Source organism: Antedon bifida, chromosome 1 (genome assembly GCF_963402885.1).
Source record: "Antedon bifida chromosome 1, ecAntBifi1.1, whole genome shotgun sequence".
Classification (NCBI taxonomy): Eukaryota; Metazoa; Echinodermata; class Crinoidea; order Comatulida; family Antedonidae; genus Antedon; species Antedon bifida.
The window spans coordinates 22518881-22545549 of record NC_136226.1 but is presented as its reverse complement, the minus strand read 5'-3'; the positions used below and the strand labels follow the sequence as shown (position 1 = coordinate 22545549).

General features: G+C 33.6%; 1 protein-coding gene across 3 annotated transcripts; it reads right to left on the bottom strand.

Moving 5' to 3' along the window:
* Window positions 1-26204, bottom strand: LOC144845715 (origin recognition complex subunit 4-like). 3 transcript variants are annotated; one of them, XR_013612583.1, is made up of 13 exons: window positions 26063-26204; window positions 25045-25248; window positions 22464-22554; window positions 21832-21993; window positions 21306-21354; window positions 20180-20328; window positions 16049-16222; window positions 10888-10974; window positions 10456-10564; window positions 6353-6448; window positions 5647-5714; window positions 676-922; window positions 1-444 (listed from the first exon to the last, which is right to left on the bottom strand). XR_013612583.1 is itself a non-coding variant. In XM_078703146.1 (12 exons), the coding sequence occupies exons 2-12, from the start codon at window positions 25233-25235 to the stop codon at window positions 740-742; spliced, it is 1359 nt and encodes a 452-aa protein (XP_078559272.1). In that variant the 5' UTR covers window positions 25236-25248; window positions 26063-26204; the 3' UTR covers window positions 451-739. The 3 variants fall into 3 exon arrangements, 2 of the variants coding, with proteins under 2 accessions (XP_078559272.1, XP_078559279.1); XM_078703146.1 differs by lacking the exon at window positions 1-444 and having other exon boundaries at window positions 451-922; XM_078703153.1 differs by lacking the exons at window positions 1-444; window positions 26063-26204 and adding an exon at window positions 25901-25920 and having other exon boundaries at window positions 451-922.
* Window positions 26205-26669: the final 465 nt, after the last annotated feature.

Sequence of the window (26669 nt, the reverse complement as noted above, 5' to 3'; positions counted from 1 at the left end):
GGTTGGTTTATTTAATAATGTCACTTACAAAAATACAGTACACATCATAAATAAAATATTATATAGAATATTAATTGTATAACGGTTGTTGAAGTAAATAAATGTATAATCTTTGGCACTAGCTTAGACTGATGAGAAATGGAGGACATGCATTTTGTGAAGCAAGATATATCTAAACAAAAATGTTAGAACACAGGGTAGCAGTGTAGCTTGACTGGATGCCAATTATATGTTGAAGTTCATAATGTAAATGTACTATAATTAATAATTGTCCTCAGAAACCGAGAAAATTCGGGTTAGGCCTTCTACGCAACCACGGAAACCACAGTGCAGCGCTTGATCACCACTCCACCACACCAGGATACCATACTCTTTATAAAGTTATTTATCGTGCACACAAGAACAACAGCTACTTACAGAGTGCACAACTCCAGAAGGTCTGATCTAGAAAAAGATTAGTGGAACCAACAAGGTACATTATTAGTGTACAGCATTTACGATACAAAATTATTTTGACCTACTATGTCAAGTTACTGACAAATCATATTTATTCCTGAATATGTTCGCCCAGTTATGATACAAAACATAACCAAACATAACCTTCAGTCAGCCTAACATAAATTAAGTGACGCTGTAGCATCATCTAGTATTACGATGGTACGGTAAAATACATACAATGCATCGTAAGTCATACAGTTAGCATTGGTCAATGTGGCTGTATTCATGTTATTTGGCAGCATCAGGAGAGCACAGGATGAGATGCCCAATGCTTGATTTCAGTTGGACAACCTTGATAAGTATTCAATGCCTCTACCAGTTGTGATTTTGTTAGCAGAATGTTCATTGGTCGATATTCTTTCTGGGTACGTGTTGAGTTATCTGCTGGGTGAACAAGTTCTATGGCAACAAGCTGTTCAAATGCCTACAAAAACATACATAAAGTTTTAAAACAAAAATCAATTTAACTACAGTATGGTAGAACTTCCTGTAACCACCATTGCATCATGCTAAATCGGGTAAACATGCTTATGTCAAGTATTCTTGAGTATATTTTATGAAATTGGTTCAGTCAAATTCAACAAGTATAAAATCAGTCAAAAATACTACGAGTAGATTTTTGCCAAAACACAAACAATCAACATAACATAAGTACCCACTTGCATGAGGAAATTATGCAAACATCAAAATGTTACCTCAGTGTGAATATACAGTAGCTTAAAGGACGTAGCTGGTGGTAAACCAGAAGTACCAAATGGACTGATTAGATAGGAGGGATAAATGTAGGCTTTTCAATGAGTAGCATTTGGCATAAGAGAAATCAGAAATCATGCAGCACCATGAGACTGCCATTGTTCAAAGTTCACTATTAAGTCTTAATAAGATTTTATCACCTGTACATTCACATAAGCCGTTTTTGTGTATATTTCTTTATGAAACATAAGAGTAACATAGAGTAAGCTATTTTGTATATATTTTTAAATGACCACCTGTATATGGACATACAGTAAGCTATTTTTTTTATATATTTTTTAATGACCACCTGTACATTGACATACAGTTAGCTATTTTTGTAAATATTTTTAAATGACCACCTGTACATTGAAATAAAGTAAGCTATTTTTGTATATATTTTTGATGACCACCTGTACATTGAAATTAGACATATTTGTGTAAATTTGTTATAACCACCTGTACATTAAAATGTGTGTACAGGACTTTCGATGGCCACCTGTACATTGACATACAGTAAGCATATTGTAAGTATATTGCCCTGGTATTAAACAATCATAGTAATCAAACAGAGCGCGCAACTATGCTTTCTCCTGAGATTTCTCCTGAGATTTCTCACGGTTCGCATATGCGTGTATGAATAAATAAATCGGGAGATCAAACCTGGTTACAACTTGTTACAATTTCTAAGAATTTATACAGATGTGAAAAGGGTATTGATATTGAGAAATGCAATATATGCCCTCTCACATTTTCACTTGGATCTGCTTTTGCAAAGTTAATTTTATTGCATCATAAAAATCATTTCCAAACCAATTTTGGTACAACCCTGGCTATACAGCAATTATACTTTAATGAATAGGATCGTACTTTAAACATTTTTAACCTACTATTGGAAAAATTCATGTTTAAGGTGGGTGGGCTTAAACCTGGATGAGAATATGCAGTATCATTAGGTCAAGTAGAGAAATACTGACTTTGATTTATAACATTACCACCAACTAAAAACTTGTAAAATGATACCAGCAGGTCTTTGAACATTTCTTAAGTTCTTGATTTGGACATTTAAGCACACAAATGGTGGAGAAAAATAAAACAGCACTTTAGGTGGTGGAACACATACAAATAAGCATAGGGGTTGGAGAGGGTATAAAAATAAGCTTAAGGCTTGGTGGAAAAATAAAAATACCCCAACTTGGTTTAATCACTGCTGTGTAGTGGAGTCACACCAGTTAAGAAATCCTGGATCTGCCTCTGCATATATCAAATACAAAAAGAATCTATTTTGATAATATGAAGTAGTAGCTACAATCACAATCAGTAATCATCAAAAAGTATTGATGTCGCATCTTGCTACATACGGACACAAATTGCTGATAGTGAGTGTAAAAGCCAACGAAAAACCTGAACAAAACATCTAATAATATTGTAAGCAATTCATTCAGCAATTTAACATTTTCCTAGGGCATAAAAATAAACTTATGTTAAAATTTGATAGTTAAAAATATTCAACAGCTTCTTTGTAGGAGTTCAACCTTTGACTTTGTGAGTGAGCATTATTTTAGAGAAAGTTCTCTTTGTTTCTTTGAACTTTCTATTACAATTTTTGCTGGCAGCAACAACACTTATATTTTATTATCAAAGTCACATGCTATTAGTGGGTTATTACATAATTTTAAAAAATAGCAATGTTTAGGTGGAAATGTAATATAAACATTTTGTTTTCATATTTAAAATCTACAGATGTTACACTCCCTGTAACCATTGGTCTTGATGAAAGTGAAAATAAAAAATTAAAAAAAATGAATAAACCTTATACAAAATTTATACAAATTGAAGTTTAAATTGACTCATTGATTTTAAAGTTAGCTTATTTAAGCTTACATGCTGAGAATAGAATCAGTGTATTGAAAAACCTAGATTCAATTTTGGAATATATGACATCCACTGACCCCGAAAGTTTCCTTTTCCTTTTGATTTTTTTTCGGTGCGCTAGATATTGTTTCGTTATAATAAATTCTTCTTTATTCTATCTTATTTGAATTAAGTAAGTATAAGTATGAGGAAATACTTGATTGTCCAAGTAACCATAGTCAATAGTGATATATTTTTGGCTCCAAGATGAATGCTCTATTGACTATGCACAAGCAATACAGTAGGTAATACTTCACATCACATAGGCATGCTACTTTTTAGCTGGTTTTTCGCTGACATAGCATGGGGATTCCGATGTTCAACTTTATTATTACACTTAATTTCATCAATAATAATATTGAAGATACTCTTGGAAAATTTGTTTGGAAGGGATGCGATTACATCATTTGTACCCCACTACACACATTTTTGTCTGAACAGCTTTGGCCAATAATTCTCAACTAATATCATCTTGGAGCCAAAAATATTTCACTGTCAATATCCAAGAATAAACTGACCACGACAAATTATTCCCAAATGTTTTGGACAGATTTTGCAGAAAAAGTAGTTAGTAACATTTGATAATATTTTAAGGAAAATGTAATTTTCCATATTCCAAATTTTAACCCGGCCTTTTTCAAGAATTAAAGAAAACACTTTTAATAGGGTTCTGCTTTACATTAAAACTATTTGTAAAGAAATATGGTTCTTGCACGTTTTGCTGGTACAGGATGCTCTTAGTACCTACCAGCACTACCATTCCTATTTTATGCTATTTGTAAATGTTAAAAAGATTATTAATGCAAAGATGACATTGGTTTTACTGATGAGTGATATACTAACAATATTTTGCAGCATAAAAAAGTGTTGCACTGGAGTTATTTTTAATATCTCCTAGTAATAACATTGTTATTATTCTATCTAAATAAAAAAAAAAAGGACTTTATTCTCTTTCTATCTCAAATGGTCACATTCATTTAAGCTTATCTCACTTATTCATGCCAATTGAAGGTGTAGCTTGGAGGTTAACATGCTTGACTTCCAATCTCAATGTCCCAGGTATTCAATCCTGACCTACACTGTCAGGGTTTATTATTCTCACAAATTTTTCTACTCCACTCCCTGGAAGCCTCAAAAGAGAAATGAGACTTGGTTTATTTCCACTTTGGCGCGTGATTGGCTACATCCTTGAACCCATGTTACAATGAAATCGTTTTCAGGGGACCCTTATTTTCCACAAACTAATACAAAATATCGTCTTGTATTGGTCCTGTTCCTAAAAAAAGGCTTATGCTAGGACTTGTTCTGTAGAGGTGAAAATGATGTTTTTTACACAATTAATACATTGTGTTTCAAGTATTTTTAATAATATAACTTAGATTTAAAGTTTGCATATATTATAGACGTAGATGACAGTGATGTTATTTTTAGCGTGATTTGAAAAGATCTACCTCTCAGTTCGGGCAATTTACATTTGCAGAATATTTGCTAATTAAGTTACAAATATTTACCTCCGCCAAGGAGGTTATGTTTTCACCCCTGTATGTTTGTGTGTGTGTTTGTGTGTGTGTCTGTGAACAGCCTGGAGGCCACAGTTTTTATCCGATTCTCACCAAATTTGGCAACAATGATCTATGCCCCAAAAGCTCGGACGAGTTTGAATTTGAGGGGAAAAGGTCATAGGTCAAGGTCACAACTAACAAAAAACTATTTTACTGCCTAGAGACCACAGTTTTTATCCGATTCTCACCAAACTTAGCCACAATGATCAATGACACATCATTTAATTGTGGTTAAATTTTGAAGGGTCAGGGTCAAAGATCAAGGTCCACAAAAAACTAAAAAAAAAGAAATAAAAAAATAATAAAAAACCACAGTGGGACTTGAACCAGCGATCTCAACTGTGAGAGGCTGGATACATAACCATTACACCACACTGTCATCCACAACTTTGTAGTGTGCAGTTAACATATTTACACTTAGAACTAATAAAAAAAAATGTAAAAAAAAATATTCAGGGGGCATTTTATGTAGGGGAATTTTACAGTAGGCGGAGGTTTGTACTCTCGGAGTACCCTCTAGTTGAACATGTTTTTGTTGAATGTAGGCCAATACCATTTTGCTAAGGACAAACAGGCTCGATGTAGAGTATAGTGTGTATTCTGGGTTGATAAAACATTATTTCAATTAACGAACACACATTATTTATGACGAAAATTACTGAAACCTTTACTTTAATAATAAACCTACACTTTGTTATATTATTGTTTAAAAAACACCTCTGCTCCACAAGTACAATTATCCAATGGAATAATAGTCTTCACGCCTAGTAGATGAACATGCCGCTGAATAGTGGCCTACGCTGTCTATGCACAATTATTTAATTTTACTTTTTGACAAAATATGTTAATAATGATGGTATGAATATTCGATTTAGACTCTGTAGGAATACATCAATCAATCAAAGCAAAGTACTAAAAAGACCTACACTACAAACATTACCTTGAGCACAATTGCCTTGTCATATGATTGAATTGAATGTGACTTCTTCTGTACAAACTTCTGATATTCTATACAAAAATACAAACAAATTTTTACTGGTGGCAGATCCAGGGTTGGATAATAAAGAGTGTGAGAATACACTATGTAAGCTTCACGGTCGAGGTAAAGGTGTTTCTTTATACACTATAATAGTTTACACTATTATTTATTATAACATGGGTTATATAATATAATCAAGGATGTAGCCAATCAGATGCGCTGAAATGAGCCACGTGTTCGCTCTTAATTTTTTCACTATCATGAACGGGCGTGCAAAAAGTGCGCAGCAAAAAAGCGTAACATTGCAGAATACCGATCGCGCTAGGCTCGCTGCACGATTATTTACAAATACAAACCAGGTCGTCTCTACACCACTCTCGGGTATTTACAATGTTGTGCAACATGCACTCGCCTGCGCCTCGTGTGTGTCGCACTATTGTAAATTGCTGCATCTCCACTAATGCACTCCGACTTGTGCATTATTTGTATACTATAATACAGCAGTATAATTGAGTAATTACATTGAGTATAATTACTTCACTTTTTAAACACCAGTGATATTAAAATTACGGTTACATATAAATGTAAATTGACTATGACTAAATAGGCAAAGGTAAAACTTTTTAGAGTATTTAGAGGAACAAATAAGGAAAAGAAACCAACCAACCATTGTAAACCATTTCAAAATTGAATGGATCTCCTTCTGTTATGTCCATTAAATGTCGCATTGCAATTATGAGGCAAAGCTGTAGAACGGATACTCCTTCAAAATATAAAAAATGTAATTATTATTATACAAATAATAATAATATTGCCTGAAATATAACATTTTCCACAAGGGAATGGTATTTTGCTTTCGAGACTGTATTTTCGTAATGCAAAGCTGAGGTAAAACATAGTTCTGAGAGAAATGTCAAATGTTATATTTCACTGATATAAAAGGCAATATTTATTATATAATATGCCAAATATTAGCACACCTGGCTGGGTAGGCCTCTCTGCTAAGTCGCAGGCCAGCCTGCCTAGTTGGTGTGCTAGTATGTGCTAAATAAATTAAGCACATACATTTTATCAGTATTCTTATCAAATTTCAATTTATCATCAATGAACGTGCCAAGATATTTATATTCATGGACACGTTCAATAACGTTCCCGTCAAGTTTTAAGCATCCCTTATCATTTTGTTTTTTCCTAAAATTCCACACTATTTCTTTAGTCTTTTTAGCATTTATCTTTTATTCTTTTTATCTATAAGTAATTTTCATCGCACCATGTAGTTAGCCTATCAAATTCATTATTATACACATGTTCAGTATTATCCCTCAACAGACCAATCAATGCCATGTCATCTGCATATTTTACTATATGGCAGTTTGAATTAGCAGGGAGACAATCACTGAGACAGAGTTACCCACCCTCACATATTGAGACCTACATGTAAGAAAATCACTTATCCAGAGCGAAATATAAGGGCTGATGTTCCACTTAGATAGCTTTTCCAATAGGATATGCGGTTGTATTTTATTACATCATCATGTCCATGGGCACATCACATGTTTGTTGTCACTTAAAGTTTGATAGTGTAAGGGTCTTTTTCACACTTCTGTTAAACCACAGTTCCGGACCAGAACCGTGCCCTAACAGGTGTGAAAGACCCTTTATTCCTGTTGAACCCAAGATTTACATTTTTATGGATGATATCATGAAATGATACATTTAAAAAAGAGGTCAACAGCTTCATCAACTTCACTTATCACATCCAATTAATTACATGACAATGTTCTACTGTAATACAATTCATTAGACAGGTGTTAGGTCACTGCACAATCAATTTGTATGGATTGTCTCACAGTTATTTACTGTAGTAATATTTTAAGTACAAGTTGTTTTTTTTTAAAGAATTTTATAGGATTTTATTTAGATTTAACATAATTTCTATAATTGCGAAGAATGATATAGTAGGCCTACATCACAAAAGAAAATTGCTGTCTAGATGTCAGCCAAAGCCAAATTATCTTTGTCGTGTCATATAGAGCTACAGTAAAACAGCTCTATGCACTTTTCAGTGAAATTCCAATAATTGTCTTTTTTGAAGTATCAAAAAGAAAATAAAACTATATATATTACAATTCTGAGTATTTACCATATTATTTATTACTAGTCAAAATAAATGAGAGATATCAAATCAGTGTCCATATTGAAAGGAATAAAACCAGAAATGGGTTGCCAACTAGATTTAATGAACTTTTCAGAGATGTTGTGCCTTTTTGTTTCAAAACACAATTTTACATACCTTTTTTGTAAAGTAACCATATAAATATTCTTAATATACTAACCCAGTAGCCGATTATTCAAGTATATATTATATATTGAAAAAAAAACTGATTGATATAATAATTTCCTTATTTTTCAGGAGGCAAGGTACAGTTTTTGACACATTCATTAGTTAAAGGAATATTTATTGCCATTAGGTATCCATAACATATTACTATTTTTACAAACTTAATTAATGTGACAACAAGTTAGGTTGTCATGTTTACATAAAGTAAAACCTTTGAATGGCAAGGATTTTGTCATAACACGATATTATTAGTGGAATTTAATTTCGTTGTCATGGTCACAGCTGTCTTCTTTCATCATCAGTTTGTTGTCATCGCTTCATTAATGTTCTCACATTTTTTTGTGATTGAATGTACTTTTATTTGTGTTATTTTATGAAAACTATCTAATATCTGCTATATTTTTAATCAGAGTCATAGAATAATCTTGTTTTATTTCCACATGTAAGTTGCTATAATTGCTGGTGGTATGTAAAAGCAGATAGGCAAATATTAAATGGGGTTGATGGCAACATGGTTCAAATTATAGACGGGTGTTTTGCTTTTAATGAACATGAATGGTCTATGATATGGCAATGATAATATGATTAAGGCTTGTGAACCGTGTATTGATAATAATAATAATAATAATAAGATTTATACAGCGCACATATCCACTAAAGTGCTCAAGGCGCTTGTGAAAAACCATGAAACATATAAACCTTAAACCTAAATACGACTGATAAATTTGACAAAAACCGAAAAAATAAACAAGACCAATCAAACCCACATCGCTGCTTCCGTTTACCAGCAATTTAAGGTGCATAGACCAGCCAGTACATAACTCACAGGTGTTCTCAGTGATGTGGGTATCTAGCTAAACAAATTAAATCTTACAAATTACTAAAAGCAGCCGACAGCAGATGTGTCTTAAGCGCACTCTTGAAAACATCAGTAGACTTGCTTGAACGAATGTGTAAAGGTAACCGATTCCACAGACGAGGAGCTGAAACAGAAAAAGATCTATCACCCCATGAACGTGCAGATCTGGGCTCAACAAGGAGAAACTTGTCACCGGATCAAAGTCTTCGAGAAGGTATGTACCAAATGAGCAGCTCACGAAGGTACTCTGGACCTGTAATCAGGAGTATCTTGAAAATACTCCTATAACAAATAGGGAGCCAATGCAACTCCTGTAAAACTGGAGTGATGTGTTCCATATAATTAGGTGATTAACGTTTATCCTGTAATACTCACAATGGAATATTAATAATGTTGCTGATGCTGAATGAAAGAATTGATGTGTGAAAATAGTAATATATTTCATTTCATTTATTTGGCATCTCATCAATCAACATAAAGTATAAAACATCAAGATAAATATATAAACATCTTAAACATTAAAAAACATAAATACAAATTAATAAGAGTCTGCATTTTGAAAATGTAACACCTCTAGATGGTCGGAAATGGCACTCTCACGATAAATAAATGTATTAAAAATTGATATTTTAAATATGAAAACTAGTCTATTAAAGGGTGACATTTTCTCTATAGGCCTATTTTGAGTAAAAGTGTCACAACAGGGCGTTTCGCGCAAGTCAGCGTTTGCACGTACATGGCGGGAAAAGGTGCCTGTCCAGGGCCGTTGACAGGACCTGTTATTAAATGACGCTCCAGATGGCCGCTATAGCCCTTTGGGTTATAGCGGCATGTAGTTGCGAGAGTTTGTCAGTGAGAGAGAGAAAGGTGAGGAATTGGAAAAGAAAGAAAAGCAGAATGAGGAACGAGAGGCAAGGGCTCACCAATTAGAATTGCACAGAAATGACCAACAGTTATTAGAAAGCAGTTAATGTTAGAAAAGGTAAAATTAGAGGGAGGGGACACTCCCAAGTTGCCCGCTTTCAATGACGGAAAGGATGACCTTGATTCCTATTTGAAACGATATGAAAGAATTGCAGTTAGCCAGGGGTGGAGTATTGAATATTGGGCTATAAATTTAAGTGCTTTATTAACTGGTAAATCTCTCGAAGTGTATTCTAGACTTTCCACAGAGGATGCAGATAGTTACTGGACATTGAAAACAGCACTCCTGAAGAGATTTCAGTTAACGGCAGATGGGTTCCGAAATAAACTTCGATTGGCAAAACTAGAGACAGGAGAAAGTTGTCATCAGTTCGCAGCAAGGATAGAAAATTATCTGACCAGGTGAATTGAATTGGCAGAAGCAACACAATCATATGATGAAAGAAGGTTTTCATTTACTGAAAATCAAAATTTGTTTGTGACGATCATACAAAAATGAATACATAATTGAAAGTTACCTGGTCCTAGAATTGATAAAATTGGGTCCGACGACTTTGACATCATAGGCCCTAAAGCTTTCCACTATCTCAAACAGGGAGTTTATAATGGATGGGCAATCAATATAATTTTGTTTTAGTTTACTTACCATGTAGCAAAGCAGGCTTTGCATCTAATGATCGTAGTTTTGAAACTTCTACAAAGTTAGCAGCTGATAAATGTGGGTTAAGTGCTGTCACTTTTGAAATTGGATAAATCTAAGTAGAAATGGTTAAACAGAACATTAAACAATCCATTGATTTATACTCAACTTTGTTAAGATGGTTGACCTTTACAATATTTAATCACAGGTATTGAATCTGTGTAAGCTCCAGGGACTCAATGCTTTTAATTATCTGTTATGTAACAAAGGAATTCATAAGAACAGCTTCACATTTTATTTTATGAATGTTGCATGGTAACTTTAGGGGCAGCAGTGACAACAAATTCAAGTTGCTTAATTAAGTTCAAATCAATAGCAAGTAGAAGGAACATTCATTGTTTTATACAATTTCATCATTTGGAAAATAATAAAGCTTACCAATAGCAAGTGAAGAGAGCGAATATCCTTGTGTAGATCATAGTGCCTCTGAATAACATCAATTATAGTTGTGTTTTTAAATGCCATCTATGTCAATTATTAAATATGACAATTATAAAGAAAAAAATTCAAACATTAGTTGACAAAAAATATGAAATTTTATTATCAGTAATTATCTTATTTCCAGATAGATCTCGTCTTTTCCACAATATCAAAATAAAAAATTTGGACAGATGCATAATTTTTTTCTCTCATCCCACTTTTATTTCACATTGATGTACACATTATACAGATGCATAAATATAATGGGTTCTTGGTGTACAAAGTGGGTGCAAGTGAATAATAATATTAATAGAAACAGAAGGACCATCGATGTGCCTTAATACTTGCTGTACCATTATCAACATGGCTGAATTTGAACAAGACGACTTATAGCCTAAAACTCATGGAAGATGCCCAGGTGTACACCGGATCTCCATTTCAAAGTGAGAACGAAACCCAGACAAACAGGACATACAGTTTCAGTAAGAGTAAACAACAATTTTGCCAAATTATTATTGCAGCATTGTGCATATAAGGAGGGTCTGTCAATTGGCTGAGGTCTGGTTTTTATATTTTTATAAGTGAAATATAAGCTTGTGTGCGAACGCACATCCTCTCTAAATTAGTCTTATTTGATGCCTAAAACTCATGGAAGATGCCCAGGTGTACACCGGATCTCCATTTCAAAGTGAGAACGAAACCCAGACAAACAGGACATACAGTTTCAGTAAGAGTAAACAACAATTTTGCCAAATTATTATTGCAGCATTGTGCATATAAGGAGGGTCTGTCAATTGGCTGAGGTCTGGTTTTTATATTTTTATAAGTGAAATATAAGCTTGTGTGCGAACGCACATCCTCTCTAAATTAGTCTTATTTGATGCCATAGTCTGTAGCATGGTACATGTACTTCACTACACAGGAGTACATTTGCAATGTAACTGGGTGATTTTTTCTTATGAATTAATTTATCTAATAAAGCTAGTTTAATCATTTGTATTTAACTTCATTTTTTTTAAAATGTACCTAAAATAAAATTTGTAAATTTCAACATTCATATGTGTTTCAATGTATCAAAATAATACTTAATACAACAAATAAACCCCAAATTTATGATATTTTGGTTAAATAACAACTATCGAAAAATAAAGCTGCCACTAAAGCCCTTTTCTCAAAGAACTGTGTGCCAGGAATATTATATTACCATGCCAGTAGGGTTTCTGATCAACCAGACCTGCTGAACACCTACTGTAGTAATAAGGAGTTTTCGCAGGAGCACGTAAACGTTAACAGATGACGTCAACATTCTACTTAGTTAAGGTACTTGTTATTTTTCATTTGGCGCTTCAACGGGAGTGTAGAACTCAACACATGTGTCGCGCACGCAACATATGCCACTCGTATTAAAACAAATCATGGAATACCTTGGGCCTAGAGACTAGGCCGAGTTAGACATGTTTAACCATGCATATCGGGTGATAATAGCAATTCTTATTGTTTGGCGTAATTAAAAACATTTTCTTAAATTTACAATTTGTTTTCTTCATCATTTTGCAGAAATTTAATGATTCTTCCATGTTTTGATAGTCCCGCTATTTCATAATGCTTGTGCATGCACAGATCGATTTGTTTACAAAGTGGGATAAGCTTGCACGTTGCATGTTGGGAAATGCGAAAACTCCCTAATATTACTAGGAATATTCCCCGCAGTGCGAGACGGCCGAATTGTGAGAATGAAAGATATTATATCCCCAGTCTTAAGACGTCTTGTGCAGTCAAGTGTATCGAATGTTCTCTTTGCAAATTGTTTCAAAGAACTCACAAACGAGGCGGCTCACTCGTGTAGTATGATTCCATTGTTTTAAAACTTTCCACTGAAAACGTTAAAAGTGCATAGCATATATTGCATAAACAATGAAAAGATTACAATCTTTAGAATTGATTTGTCGCCATAATTGCTAGGAATATTGTAAACATAAACAATAAAGGGCGCCTTCAACAAATAGTAATTTGACGGACACCTTAATTGGCCAGATATACCTCAACCCTTTCTTACTGGCATGATAGTCTTATGTGAATAAATATATGCTGGCATGATGCAGTTATCTATACCGGCAAGAAAAGGGCTGTAGATCATCTCAAATGGTCAGCAGCTATATAAATAAATTCAGTGCAAGTTAGTTAATGAGTTTTCTAACCTATTGGTCAACTACTGAGAAGGTCATTCAATTTAAAAGCTGTTGAAATATATGGTTTACAGAAAATGTTACTTCTGGTGGTTCAAACTCAAAACTATTAGAGGCCCTGAAAGCCTGGCCATTCATCCTAGCAAAGCAACATTAACTTGCTTATTGTAAGCCCAGCCAATGTAAAGATAAATTTTCAAACAACCTAATTTATAGCCAGAATTCTGGAAAATAATCATCTATATAATATATATAAGTATATGAATTAAATCACCACTGGATATATGCATCACAAAAAAAACCTTTTGTTCAATATAAATCTGCCCACAAAATCTTTGATAAAGCTGTACGAAACGCCCTAACCCTAACAACAATTTCAATACAACAAAATAAAAAATATTGACAATATGTTAAATGGTAATCAGAATGCATTTTGGAAAGAGATTGGTAAAATGTGTGTATAAAAAAATATCCCAATGGAAAATGCAACAGGAAAAGGTGAAGTAACAGAAGATACAAATGAGGCGTTGAACAAGGTTTGTTGAATTCAAATCACTATTCAAAGATAACGAGGAAGATTTTGATAAAGAATTTCTATCTGATATTAAAGTTAAAGCTCAGGTACAGGCATGAATTTTAAATATAATATCTGGTTAATTGTACATAAATCAAATATTTGTAACAGAAATCAAGACGAAAAAACATGAATTTCGCTTAATATGGACAAATACAAAATTTGGCATAATTCTGCCATAAAAACCAGGAAGACTTTTTTTCAGTAGTTAGGTAGTTTAACCTAATGTAATAACATGTCTGGTGACTCCCTAGAAGGGGAAAAAAGATAGTGGATATACGGTGGATAATTTTTGCTATAGCATGAAAATAAAAATCTGAAGTTGAATAAAAATACCAGAAATGTAAAATTCAAGTTATATTACATATATTTAGTCATCTGATAACATTTTTTACCACACCGTTTATTTTTCATAGCTTTTTAAAATGCCTCTCTATTTACAAAATTTGTGTACAAAAGAATAGAGATTTTACTGTGTAATTTGAACTATCCCCCCACTGATAAGAAAGTGCTTATTTTCAACAAGCTCGTGTAACACAAATAAAATCCCAAAAATTATGAAACATAGGGGAAACTATAGATCAATAATTATTGGAATGTATGATCAATAGAAATTTTTTGCCCGCACCTGGCCTTTAAACTTAACCACATGGAAACAAACTTATCTGAAATTGATTTTAAAGCAGCCAAGTACAAAAATGTCGGTGATAGTTACGAAGGACCTCAGATTACAAGAAGAAAAATTAATCTTCATGTACTATCTAAAAACTCAAAACCCGACGAAATTGAACGATCCACGAAAAAAGCCATGTGGATATCCATCCACTAAAATTCCCAATAAACAACACAGAGTTGATGGCTGTGATTCAAAAATGTCAATCCCGATAACGCTAAGGTCAACCCAGGGTCAATCTGGGTAGCGTGTCTGGGTTGAGTTGCCTGGATTGAAATCCATTTCAAGCCAGACGCGAGTCGATCCACGTTCGATCACACTACAAAAATCTCAATCGTGATGAGTCGCGCCAGGCTTGAGGCTGTATTGTGGACGTAGCCTAAGTGTGCTGTCCGGGTAAATGATCAATTGACAAACTGGTCAGATATCGAAATTGGTGTGAAACAGGGCTGTTTACTTTCCCCTGTACTTTTCAAAATCTTCATAAACAGCTTGGGATGTTGAGGTTTGGTGTTGTAAGACTGTTTAAAGTTGTTATTTTGTTTGATGTTTTTATTCGTGTCTATTTTAATTGTTATATATTTGTTCACTAATAAGCCAGAATTGGCTGGTTTTATAAACAAGAGTGTGATTAAATAAAAAAATAAATACAACAAATATGATGATGATGGAATACCGGCTATTTTTACAAAAATGATCATGCAAAAATTGGGTTACAAACAGACTTGAGATACTGAACAGCAGTTTAAAGGCCAATTTACACAGACGAGCGGTAACGATAAGTGGTAATTGTGGAAAACCGCGTGGCTTATCCCATTTACGCTAGGCCTACTACAGCACTCGTATTTATTGTAGTCTTTGACTCGATGGACTCACGCTAAAAAGTTGTTGATAGATGACGTCATTACAATAATGTCGTTGGTTGGCCAGAATCCACAATTACTGTGCAGTATTTTCACAAAATTGAATATGTTTCTATCTTGAGCGGATTTTCAGTGTTCTGTGTAAATGGTCATAAGAAATAACATAGGTTACCGCTCGTCTGTGCAAATTGTATAAAAATATTTTATGTTTCTCAATGCATGAAGGGAATTCCCCCTTTAAGTACATTTTCTAGGTAAAAAAATGATGCATAGCCCACCTGTTATATTTTTCGGTGAAATATATGTGCCCCAGGTCAAAAACTATAATTAATCACGCTAATATGTGAAAAAGCTGATTTTCTCTGCTGGAAAATGGTAAACACATGAGGAATACCTAGTGAATCAAACATTTAAAAAGGATGCATGTGATGTCATGAATATTAGCCAGAGCACAATGGCAATAATTTAATTCAAGAAAAATCAGCATTTAAAAGAAATAAATTATAAATTTATTTACCCTTTCATCGATTATTGAGAACAGAAGAAAGTTATGTAAAAAAAGACACCTTTGCATGCTTTATTGAATTTGTCATTCAAATATAAAATTAGACTTTAAAAAGGCACTGTAATGTGCGAGGGCTGAAAGAATTCAGCTTTGGTGACTGTCGGACTACATTATCAGAGTTTAACACCCTGGTGTGTTACACTCGTTCAGTGGTGCCCCAGGGCATGCATGGGAAGCTATAACTTATTTTGGGGGGTCAGAGGTGGTGTTTAAGGGGTAAATATTTGAAATTCACCAAAAATTAAAAAACGAAATTACCTTTACTTCATTATTCCACTGCTTCATGAAACATTTATCTTGAAAGTCATTAGGTAACTGTAATTTGGTTTCAGCAACGTCCATAAACTCTTCAAAGGTTAGTGTGTTAAAAACATGTATTTGACGGTGAGAAAAACGAGACTTTACCCTTTTTTCTAGAAGTTCAACAACATCCTAAAAAATAAGTTTGATGTATGTACTTGGTTTACTTTAGAAAGTTGAATAAATAAAGTTTGAAATATAGAATCATAATGACTTTTACATTATCATTTACTGTACCTAAAAATAATTATATAATATCTGGATAAAAAATTAGATTGGTTTTAAAGTTGTTAACAAATATACTTTATTGATGACCAAACTGGCCATGGAACAACTACTTACCAGGGTAAATAAGCCAGAATAACAGAAACCTCCAATATCAATTGTTTAAAAAAAGTGTATTTATATTTTAATACTTTACTTGTTTACTTGTTTTTGGAGTTCAGCATTTGCTGGATACAAAGTCTCTCGCGAAAACACCAAATCTTGAATACGGCGCAAATTTTAGAGGGTAGTTGGACCATGCCTGTTCGAGACCTGGCTTAAATTGATTTGTTGATCTTGAAGATACTACATCCTCCGGTAATGAATCCCATAGTATAAATGCTTTTCGACCAAACGAGTCTCTCATCCAATTTGTGTGTAAGAACATAAATTTTAATTTGAAAGAGTGACCACGTTTTCTGACATCAAGTTCAAGAAAGAGAAATATTATCTACTTCGTGTAAAAGTTTTAAAATCTGTATCAAATGAGCCCTTTGCCTTAGGTTGAGAATTTTCAGCCTATCTGAATAAGGTATATGGTGTATGGAAAAAATAAGTTTGGTGGCACGTTCCTGGACTTATAGATAGAATGTTACAGTATTCAGGGTAGGTATACCATGGCCAACTTCTGATTTGCTCTCATTGCCACATGTACATGTACATTAAAAACAAGTTTAGAGTCAAGAGTAACACCAAGGTCTTTTTCATGATCAACTTCATTCGACAAGAAACTATGCATGGCGTACAGATTTTTATTGTTTTTCTTCCCAAAGTGCATTACTTTGCACTTTCCCTCATTAAAAGGTAATTGCCATTGTCAGACCAGTCACATGCTCTCTCTAAATCTTCTTGTAAAACTTGAGCATCATTCACAGTGTAAACTACTCTATACAATTTAGTATCATCTGCAAACATGCGTACAGACTATTAAGAAACAACAGACCAGTTTAGAAGTTGACCTCTAATACCAATGCACTCATTTTCAGAAGGAGTCTATGATGACGCACACTATCGAAAGCCTTCTTGTAGTCAAGGTAGATACAATCAAAACAATCCTGATTATCAAAATAAGAAAACCAAGTACATTAAATAATTGTAAACCACAGGAACGACCCCGACGGAAACAAATTGTTCATGACAAATAAGTGAGTGATGTTCAAGAAAATCCAATAATTCCTTCCTGATAATTCTCTCCATAATTTTATCAACTACTGAAGTTAAACTCACAGGTCTATAGTTGCTTGGGTTAGACTTTGCTTCTTTTTTAAAAATCGGTACCACTGTAGTCCGTTTCCAACAATTAGGGACGGCTCCTTCTTGAAACAATTTTGCAAAAATAATATGGAGGGGATAGCAAATGATATCCTGTAGTTTGACTAAGATGCGTGGATGAATACCATCAGGTCCAGTTGTTTCAGTAATATTCAATGTAGATAAAATCATTAAGATTTTGTCACAAGGACAGTCAACTTGAGATAAAAAATCCTCTAAAATGTCATCAACAGTCGGTACATTCGAAACAATTTCTTCAACAAATACACTACTAAAAAAGGTGTTTAACAAATCAGCCTTATCTTTGTCATCAGACACATGTCTTCCATATCTATCAGTTAAGTTACCTCCAAAAAGACTTTTCGTTAGATTTTATCTCATTTGCTATTTTACTTTCGAAGTCAGATTTACTAGTTTCTTACTTTGACAAACTTCGACCATTTTCATACTTTTTGTTTTCTCTTGGCCTTTACATACTGTTTCCAACTTTTATTTTTTTGGGCAATTTGCTTTTCCTTTTTTTGTTCATCCAAAGGTTTTTTTTTTCATGGCAAACCGTCCTCATCGGGATACGATCATCAATATTCTTCGAGTATATGCTCGAACTCGTCCCATTATTGAATACCTGATTTATCATTGAAAACCATATCCCACAATCTACCAAACCAATCTCTTACAAGATCCATTGAAAATTGTAACATCAAATGGTCGCTTTTACCCAATGGTGGAGACTGCATAACACCATTTATAGTATTTTCTTTGTCAGTAAAAACCAGATCTAAAACATTGGGTGTTTCGCCTTCTCTGTATCTAGTAGGTTCCGCAACGTGTTGAATTAAATATAGATCGTTGATGGTGTCAAAGAAACGCCATCTTCAGAAGACACAAAATTAAAATCCCAGTTAACACTTTTATAGTTAAAATCACCGACTACGATCAAATCAGAAAAAGATTATTTATATGCTTCATGGAACGATGAGTTCAGCTTGTTGTTATTATTCCTTCCAAAAGTCGGGCTACGGTAAACACAACCTGTTAAAAGATCCATTTTACTTCTTTTACTCTAACCCAAACTGATTCAACAAACTTATTCTTCTTAAAGAAAACTTGAGAAACTGATATTCCATTTCTGACATAAATTAAAACACCACGACCAGAAGTAAAATCATCATTCGAAAAAAATGCTTGGTAACCTTTGATACGAAATTCATTAATCAGTGGCTGGGTACAAACAATGCTTTGGTAAAATCTCTGTATGCAAAAAAAATTTTTATGAAACCAAACGAGAAAGTAACTCTGACTTATAACTACATCTTTCTCATCCGCATCTAATCGTGTTTTTAATTAAAAATTTTAACTTAGTGAATGCTTCTCTTTCTTTCTTCGTTTTATCATTACTAACAGCAAAACCCTTCTGAAGTGCTATAGAAAACACTTGGATGTTTAATAGAATCCCTTCTGAAAAACAATTTCAAAGGCCTCTTAATATCATTCTCAGCTTTTCTCACTCCAACACGATAGATGACTTTCATTTCGGCATCAATATTAACTGAACCGTTACAAAAAGAACGGATAACAGATAAGTCATGTTGTTTACGTATCATGGGATCACTACTCCTATTTTCCTCAATATTATATAACATTAAGTTAATAAATAAATCCTTAACCGTAAGATCAGCAATATCATTTGAATTACATGTGATAGTTTCATCAATACATTTTGTCTTTGAGAATATTTTCTTGTGTTTTACCAATCGTCGACAATGCTTTAAAAAAACCACAAGCAGACTTATTACAAGCAGACATTACCAATGAAGACCCTGTTCGCCAGATGAAATAACATCAAATAATGACTTGCCTACATCTTGATATGAACAATGAAAACAAAACCCACACATGCCAAACGTTACTTATTGATTATCAACAGCTTTACTACAACTACCACATAGGCCTAGATCAGGTACCGAATCATCCCCCATTGAGGCTAACGCCGACCTAAGCTTACAGTCTGCCTTAGGCCTACCACCACCAACATAGCCTCCACTTGCTATCCTTAAAAATCACAACAATCTTAGAACAGAAAGACTTATTTTCTATGACTCAGTCAAGCTATAATGTTAAAGAGCAAATAGCGTTATGTTTTTTAAATACTTGCGATCGAAAAGTGTAAAAATAATGATAGTAAAAAGATCTCCAGACTCGAAATCACAAACATGACCAACCACCGTTAGTGCGCCATCTATCATCGACATCTATGATTTAGTGCATGTGATTGTCGAACTGAAACTAAATCTTATTTAAACTTTTGAGCTGACGGAAATGAAGGGAACCCGTGTGTGAGTGCTAATCGTCGACACATGAAACTGATTTCTACTGGTCGCAGTTACCCAAACTGCACATTTTCGTTTATTTCCTTTCTGTAAAAGTTTCGGAAAAGTAGAACTCAACATAACTCAACTGTCCGTTACTTTGCTCAGTTGCATTTAATTGCTTGGAGCACTTATGTCGACACAGTTGAGTATAGATACAAGCCCACCTTTAAATCCTCCTTACCAGTCTGCAAGTCAAGCCAATAACCACAATAGGCGTCTGTGCTGATTGACAAATGTCAAATAGATTATATAACAATGTTTGGTTATGATGATGGGCGAACAGGTCAAATTCATCAAGTAAAAACAACACAGGCTTGCTTTCCTTGCTGCCTACAATTAAATATAATTATAAAAAGTAGTTTAGTTATATTTTTGGAACTTTCAGAACATTTTAGGTCGTTTTAATCGACTAAAAAAGGTGTTAGTTGTGACAAATTGTTATGGTACATTTCACAAATGGACAATTGTTTGTTGTTAAGGCCCAACCATTCTTTCCGTGTGAAATCTATTCTTTCATTGAACAATAATACCAAATCTGATTAGTGCCCTAAATATATCTTCAGAAAACTGAAACACATTTCACATGGTCGTCTGGGTCTTCGGAAGGTGGTGGTGGGTGAATGCCACTAAACCTCCAAAGATTTTGATATACTATAATATGCTAAAATGCTACCTATTATCTTATTTGGTTCTGAAGTTTAGGGTTTTCAAACTTTAATAAATAGTATATAACCTTGGTAAATTTCTGTTAAATATTTTAGTTTCAGTTAACTTTTTAAAATTTTGGTAGAGACTATTAAACTTGGATAGAAACATAATCTCATATCAATACTATTTGTTTCAACTAAGAAAGGCAGAAATGGATGAAGAATGTTGGGACAGGTAAATACAATTTTCAATTGGTTTTGGTTATGTACTGTATGGCTACAACAAAATATTGATCTAATTTGTGTATGTTCATACACGTTGGGGTTGCTTGCTTGAAATAAATTTTAAAGACCAGGAGTCTAGGGAAGAATAATAAGTAAATTATAGGTGGCAGCAAACAGGTTCTGAAAAATATTTTTTTATTAAAAGATGGTACAAACATATGCCTACAACTATTATTATATTTTCAGAAAAAATGTGTGTCAAGTTGTAGGCCTAGTCTGTTATGGAATTATGGTTTTTGGAAAACTCAACGAGCACATGTGCTCCTGTGATTTCACACAGATTGTAATACAGTACTGTATATGCAACAAACATCAGGATATTTAAATTATACAAACTGTAACATTAGTAAAATGTCCAATGTTTAGGATTCATACCTGCTTTCAGTGCATCTAGTAGAAAGGCAAGATTTTCAGAAAACGAACCCTAGATGCAAAATTGAAAAATTTGTTATTTTATTTACTGAAATCATGACACTTTGGGGATGAAAAAATCTAGCAAAGAAAACTACAGTCAGGCCCAAATAAATCATAAAATAGTCTTTATAAGATGATTACCATCACATTACAGGGTTCTCACGATGCTGGTCGCCCCGTCCGGCACTTAGAATTTGCGACTGGCAGAAACAGGATCTTGATCGTTTGAAATTGTCATTAATAAAAAACATTATTTTATTTTTTTATGGTTTCGTCCAATTACCCACTTCCCCACCTTACAAGGTGTTTGGTCGCTGGCCGACAAGCCTTTCTTACTTTGACTTTGATTGTATTATTCCGACGAATACATTTATATAGGTTACTATTAATGGGTGAAGATTAGAATAATGACACTGAGGAGGATGTTGATGAAGGTCATACACGGTTACAATCAAGAGCAAGTTTTGTTTTGGAAGGACAAACTTACAAAGACTTTATCACCAACTACATTATCCAGCTTTAGCTGCCTTGTGATCTCTTTTAGTGCAATTCTATCATCTGTTTGTAACAATCCATTCAAATGTACTTGTAACAGATTCTTACCAACATCAATGGCCGCATGTACCTCTTTGAGAGTATCCTTGATCAGCTAAAAGAAAACAAAAATTAACACAAAAACTGAGAAACAATTTTCCCATTATTTACCAATGGCAAACAAGTAATAAGGATGTAGGTGGGGGATGATTAAAAACTTAAAGATAGCTGGGAAAATATAGTAATAATAGTACTTAATAGTTAAAATTATGCTGAGTAGAACTTAGGCCTTGAAATAAGCTTTAGGGTGGGTGTGGCAGTCCCTGCACATCTCCACCAAGCACAATTACATCCATGAGTAAAACATTTTCTATTGGAGTATGTACATAACTTCATTCTTTATTCAATAAAATATTTAAAAATCACAAAGAATGTAACAAGTTCCAGGTCATCGCCTGTTTTACCAGGCAAATGCAGGAATAATATACACTAAATATACTGATCAAACATACACAAACAAATTTGTTTTTTGTCTTTTATTTTTATAAGAATTATGAATACAAAAAAATAGAATTCAAATGTTACCATTGATTTGCCCGCACCTCTTGGGCCAATTAGCAAAGCAGAATTACTTTCACCAAGTTTGACACATCGTTTTAAAATTTCTAATAAATGTCTGAAAAGTAAGTACCATATTTATTGTTGGAGAGGGTTTTTAATTGAGGAAGGCATTTATTTGTGGGAGTTTATTATTGCGTTCATTCAAGGGAGGGGTAATAGTAGTGTACCTCAGGAAGTAAAATAAAACTATTATTTAATAGTGCATTACATTAAAACATCTTAAAACTCAGGTATAGGCATGAATTGTAAATATAATATCTGTTTAATTGTACATAAATCAAATATTTGAAATAGAAATAAAGACGAAAACATGAATTTCCCTTAAAAAAGTCTAAATACAAAATTTGGCCAAATTCTGCTATAAAAACCAGGAAGACTTTTTTTTAGTAGCTAAGTAGTTTAATCTGATGTAATACTATGTCTGGTGACTCCCTAGAAGGTGAAAAAAGATGGTGGAATATACGGTGGATAATTTTTGCCATAGCATGAAAATAAAACTCTGAAGTTGAATAAAAATACTAGATAGAAATGTACAATTGAAGTTATATTATATTATTTAGTCATTCTGTTTTGACCACGCCGTTTATTTTTTATAGTTTTTTAAAAATGCCTCTCTCTTTCTTTACAACATTTGTGTACAAAAGAATAGCGATTTTACTGTGTAATTTGAACTACTGTATCCCCCACTGATAAGAAAGTGCTTATTTTCAACAAGCTTGTGTAACACAAATAAAATCCCAAAAATGATGAAACATAGGGGAAACTACAGATCCATAATTATTGGAATGTATGATCAATAGATATTTTTTGCCCGCACCTGCCATTTAATGCACTGTGACAGTACAAAAATTTAATAAAATGTAAACAAGTTTAAAAATTTGTAAAGTTAAAAACACATGTTCACATAAGCAATGTTGATCTTAAAATTATGTTTTTAAATGGTGACTTGAAGATAAGATTAGCTATCACTTAAGTTTAATAAGAGGACATAGGCCAAAGAGACTGCAAAGATCCTAAAAAAGCAATTAATCTGAATGCAAATAAAACCTAAAACATGTTAAACATCTCCATTTTTTTCAATACTTTAAAAAAGATTGTAATTATTTATTATCAAACAAAACTCAGTGGCCATGTTTTTGTTAATAGGCCTATATTGACCATCATCTATTGAAATGTACCGCTTGACCGCTTAAATTTTGATTTTATTAATATATCTGTGATAAAAAAAAATACTCATGACAGCAACTTTATCCTTTAAGTTGCCCCAGACAGTAGCCCCAGGCAGTAGCCCAGAAATGCCCGTTGGGTCCGGGCCTACAAGATTTAATCACACGAAGAGCCACACAGCCAATTCCTTTTTTATTGGAACTGTTACATCTTGGGATAGACGAAAATACTCATGACAGCAACTTTATCCTGTAAGTTGCCCCAGACAGTAGCTCCAGAAAGTAGCCTGAAATGCCCGTTGGGTCTGGGCCTACAAGATTTACACGAAGAGCCACACAGCCAATTCCCTTTTTATTGGAACTTTTATGACTTGAAATATACGAATGTATTCACGACAGCAACTTTAGCACGTTTCCCCAGTCAGTAGCCTAGCCATTTTCTGGCTATTGCACGGATAATAGGATAAGCTTTTAAACTATGATCGCAAACTCTACCAAAAAAAAAACAACAACAAATTAGAATAAATTTATGATTTATTTAGTAGAGTTTAGTCAAGTTTTCATTTGAATAAAACTGAGAACGTAATAAACGGTCTTTAAAAAAAAAGCCCCTTTATTTACAGTAAACCCAAGTTAAAGCCCCCTTCCCTACGTTTTTTAGATCTAATTTAAGATCACAAACTATATTTCATGTAAAAATAATACTATATGGTCCTATTGCGATAACTTTTTTCGTCTTTAAACGGTTACAAATGTGAAAAATAAGTCGATTCTAATAATTATAGCGGCCCGCTATAAATCCCAAAATGCATTGCGCGCGGATTGATATTTTTGTTTTTCACCTGTAATTCGCCCACTTTTCGATCGATCGTGAGGCCAAAACAAATGGAAGACTCCTAACTTTTCAGCGAAAATACCGGGTTTTCCCCAATTTGTATCAACGGAGTCTGGCAAAAATAGAAAGACAATTAATGCAGCAACTATACAATGTCAGGCTAGGTATATAGCTAGCGTACGATGTTCGTACGTTACCGATGTTTACCAGCTAGGCCTACAAAACTAAGCCTAGCTAGGCTAGGCCTAAGACCGTCCACGAGAGGTCGATCGCCGCGAGCTACTTAGGTAGTGCATTGTTTCTCACTTTTTATCATAATTTACCATAAAACGTACATTTAAGACAAGAAATGACATGGTTTAATGTTTTTAAAGTGATATATATGTATTATTTTCCAAAAAACGTCCAAAATTGCAGGGAAGGGGTCTTTAATACAATGTGGTACAAAACAATACTTGGTACATTGATTTATATATCAAATGTTAACAACTATAGTCATAATATATATAATATCAAAACACACAAAAAATATCGATATCTATACTTTTTTTGTTCCTTGAATGTATGAGTTTCGGGTAACTGATTGTCAAACAGTTTTTCTCTGATACTTTTTTGAAGGATGTCATAGTTTTCATCAGTGTTTTCTTGCTTGATTCTGATGCCTTCTTTACGAACCTTCACTGTTGACTCTTCTTTTTGTTTAGATACACGCTTTCTAGCTGGGGTTCTTGGCATGATGTGTTCAATTCTATTTTCAGAAACCAAGCCCCAAAAAAAAAAATGTAAATTTATGAATACACAGTTATTTCAACAACATACCTTTTTATTTGCCAGTGACAAATTGCAAATTGAAAAAAAATATAATATAAAATCTGTTGACACGTTTTATACCTGCTAACATTTTTAGTGGCCAATGCGCGAGACACAAATTGTATATAGAACCCTCTATACTTAACTAACTCAAAATAATCGTGAAGTATGCGCTTGATGTTTAATTTTTCGCCAAATTGAGTTAGGCTTTCATTCCTACATCAACCATAAAATACAAATAAACATAATGTATAGTTAGGCCTAGGCTAATTATCCTCAAATTAATTAAATAACAAGTCCTAGGCTATTTTTCAATATAATGTTTTTTCCTGAATATTTTGTTATGGATGCCTGAGAAATAGCCAGCCATGTGTGAGGCATAAAAAATCGGCCCTAATACGCAATGCAAAAGAGTTGGTAGGTTTAAAGTTTTCTTAAAATTGCAAATAATATTCAGTGGTAACACGGCAGTAGGTACAGAACAGTAGTATTTTCACAGAACATTAAATTAATAATTATGAAAATTTGGTCCAATTTTTGGCATAAAATGATGGGAAACCCTGTACCGTAAATGATAATAATATACTTACATGGCGTTTCATATAATTCACTAATTTGTGGCCCAGCCAGATAACAAGTAGGTCGGCATGCGAAGTACATTAGCGCCGCCTAGCCTAGTAGGCCTACTATAATCATCATCTAAACGCTCCAATAATATACGGGGGATTTATTATATTTAAAAATTTACTTACGGCTTAGTTTATTTAGACATAATCATATTGTATTTTAACAGAAGATTACAACACCAAATAATTGCACTAGGCCTACAGGCTAGGCTAACACACCAGAACTAACGAACTAACAGGCCTACCCTAACCCAGCCTGGTAGCTAGCTGACGATTTATATCAAAGATACTATAGCGCCCAGTGTTGCCAGAGATTAAATTTAAATTATGCCGTAGCCTGTCTCAAATAATGCCAGATTGGGAAAAATAATGCCAAATCCCCAAAATGTGGCCCTAATTAAAAAACGTCTGTAAAACCCTAACTGACACAAAGTGGGCCAAAACTGTTATCCCATGTCGTTAATTACAAATTTATATTTTTAGTTTTGTGTGTAATACTAATATAATTCCCAATATGCGAAAATGGTAATTGCAAATGTCACTAATTTCAAAACCTGCTACAGCCACGGGAATTTTTTTGCTGAAATATGTTTGGAAATATCCTAAAAATATATTAATGTCTTCAAGACCTCAGCCCCACCATGGTTGGAAAATTGAGGAAAATAGAGCTGCTCGATGGCCGGAAATGGCACTTAATTTCAAATGAAATAATTAATATATTTATTAGTGCCTC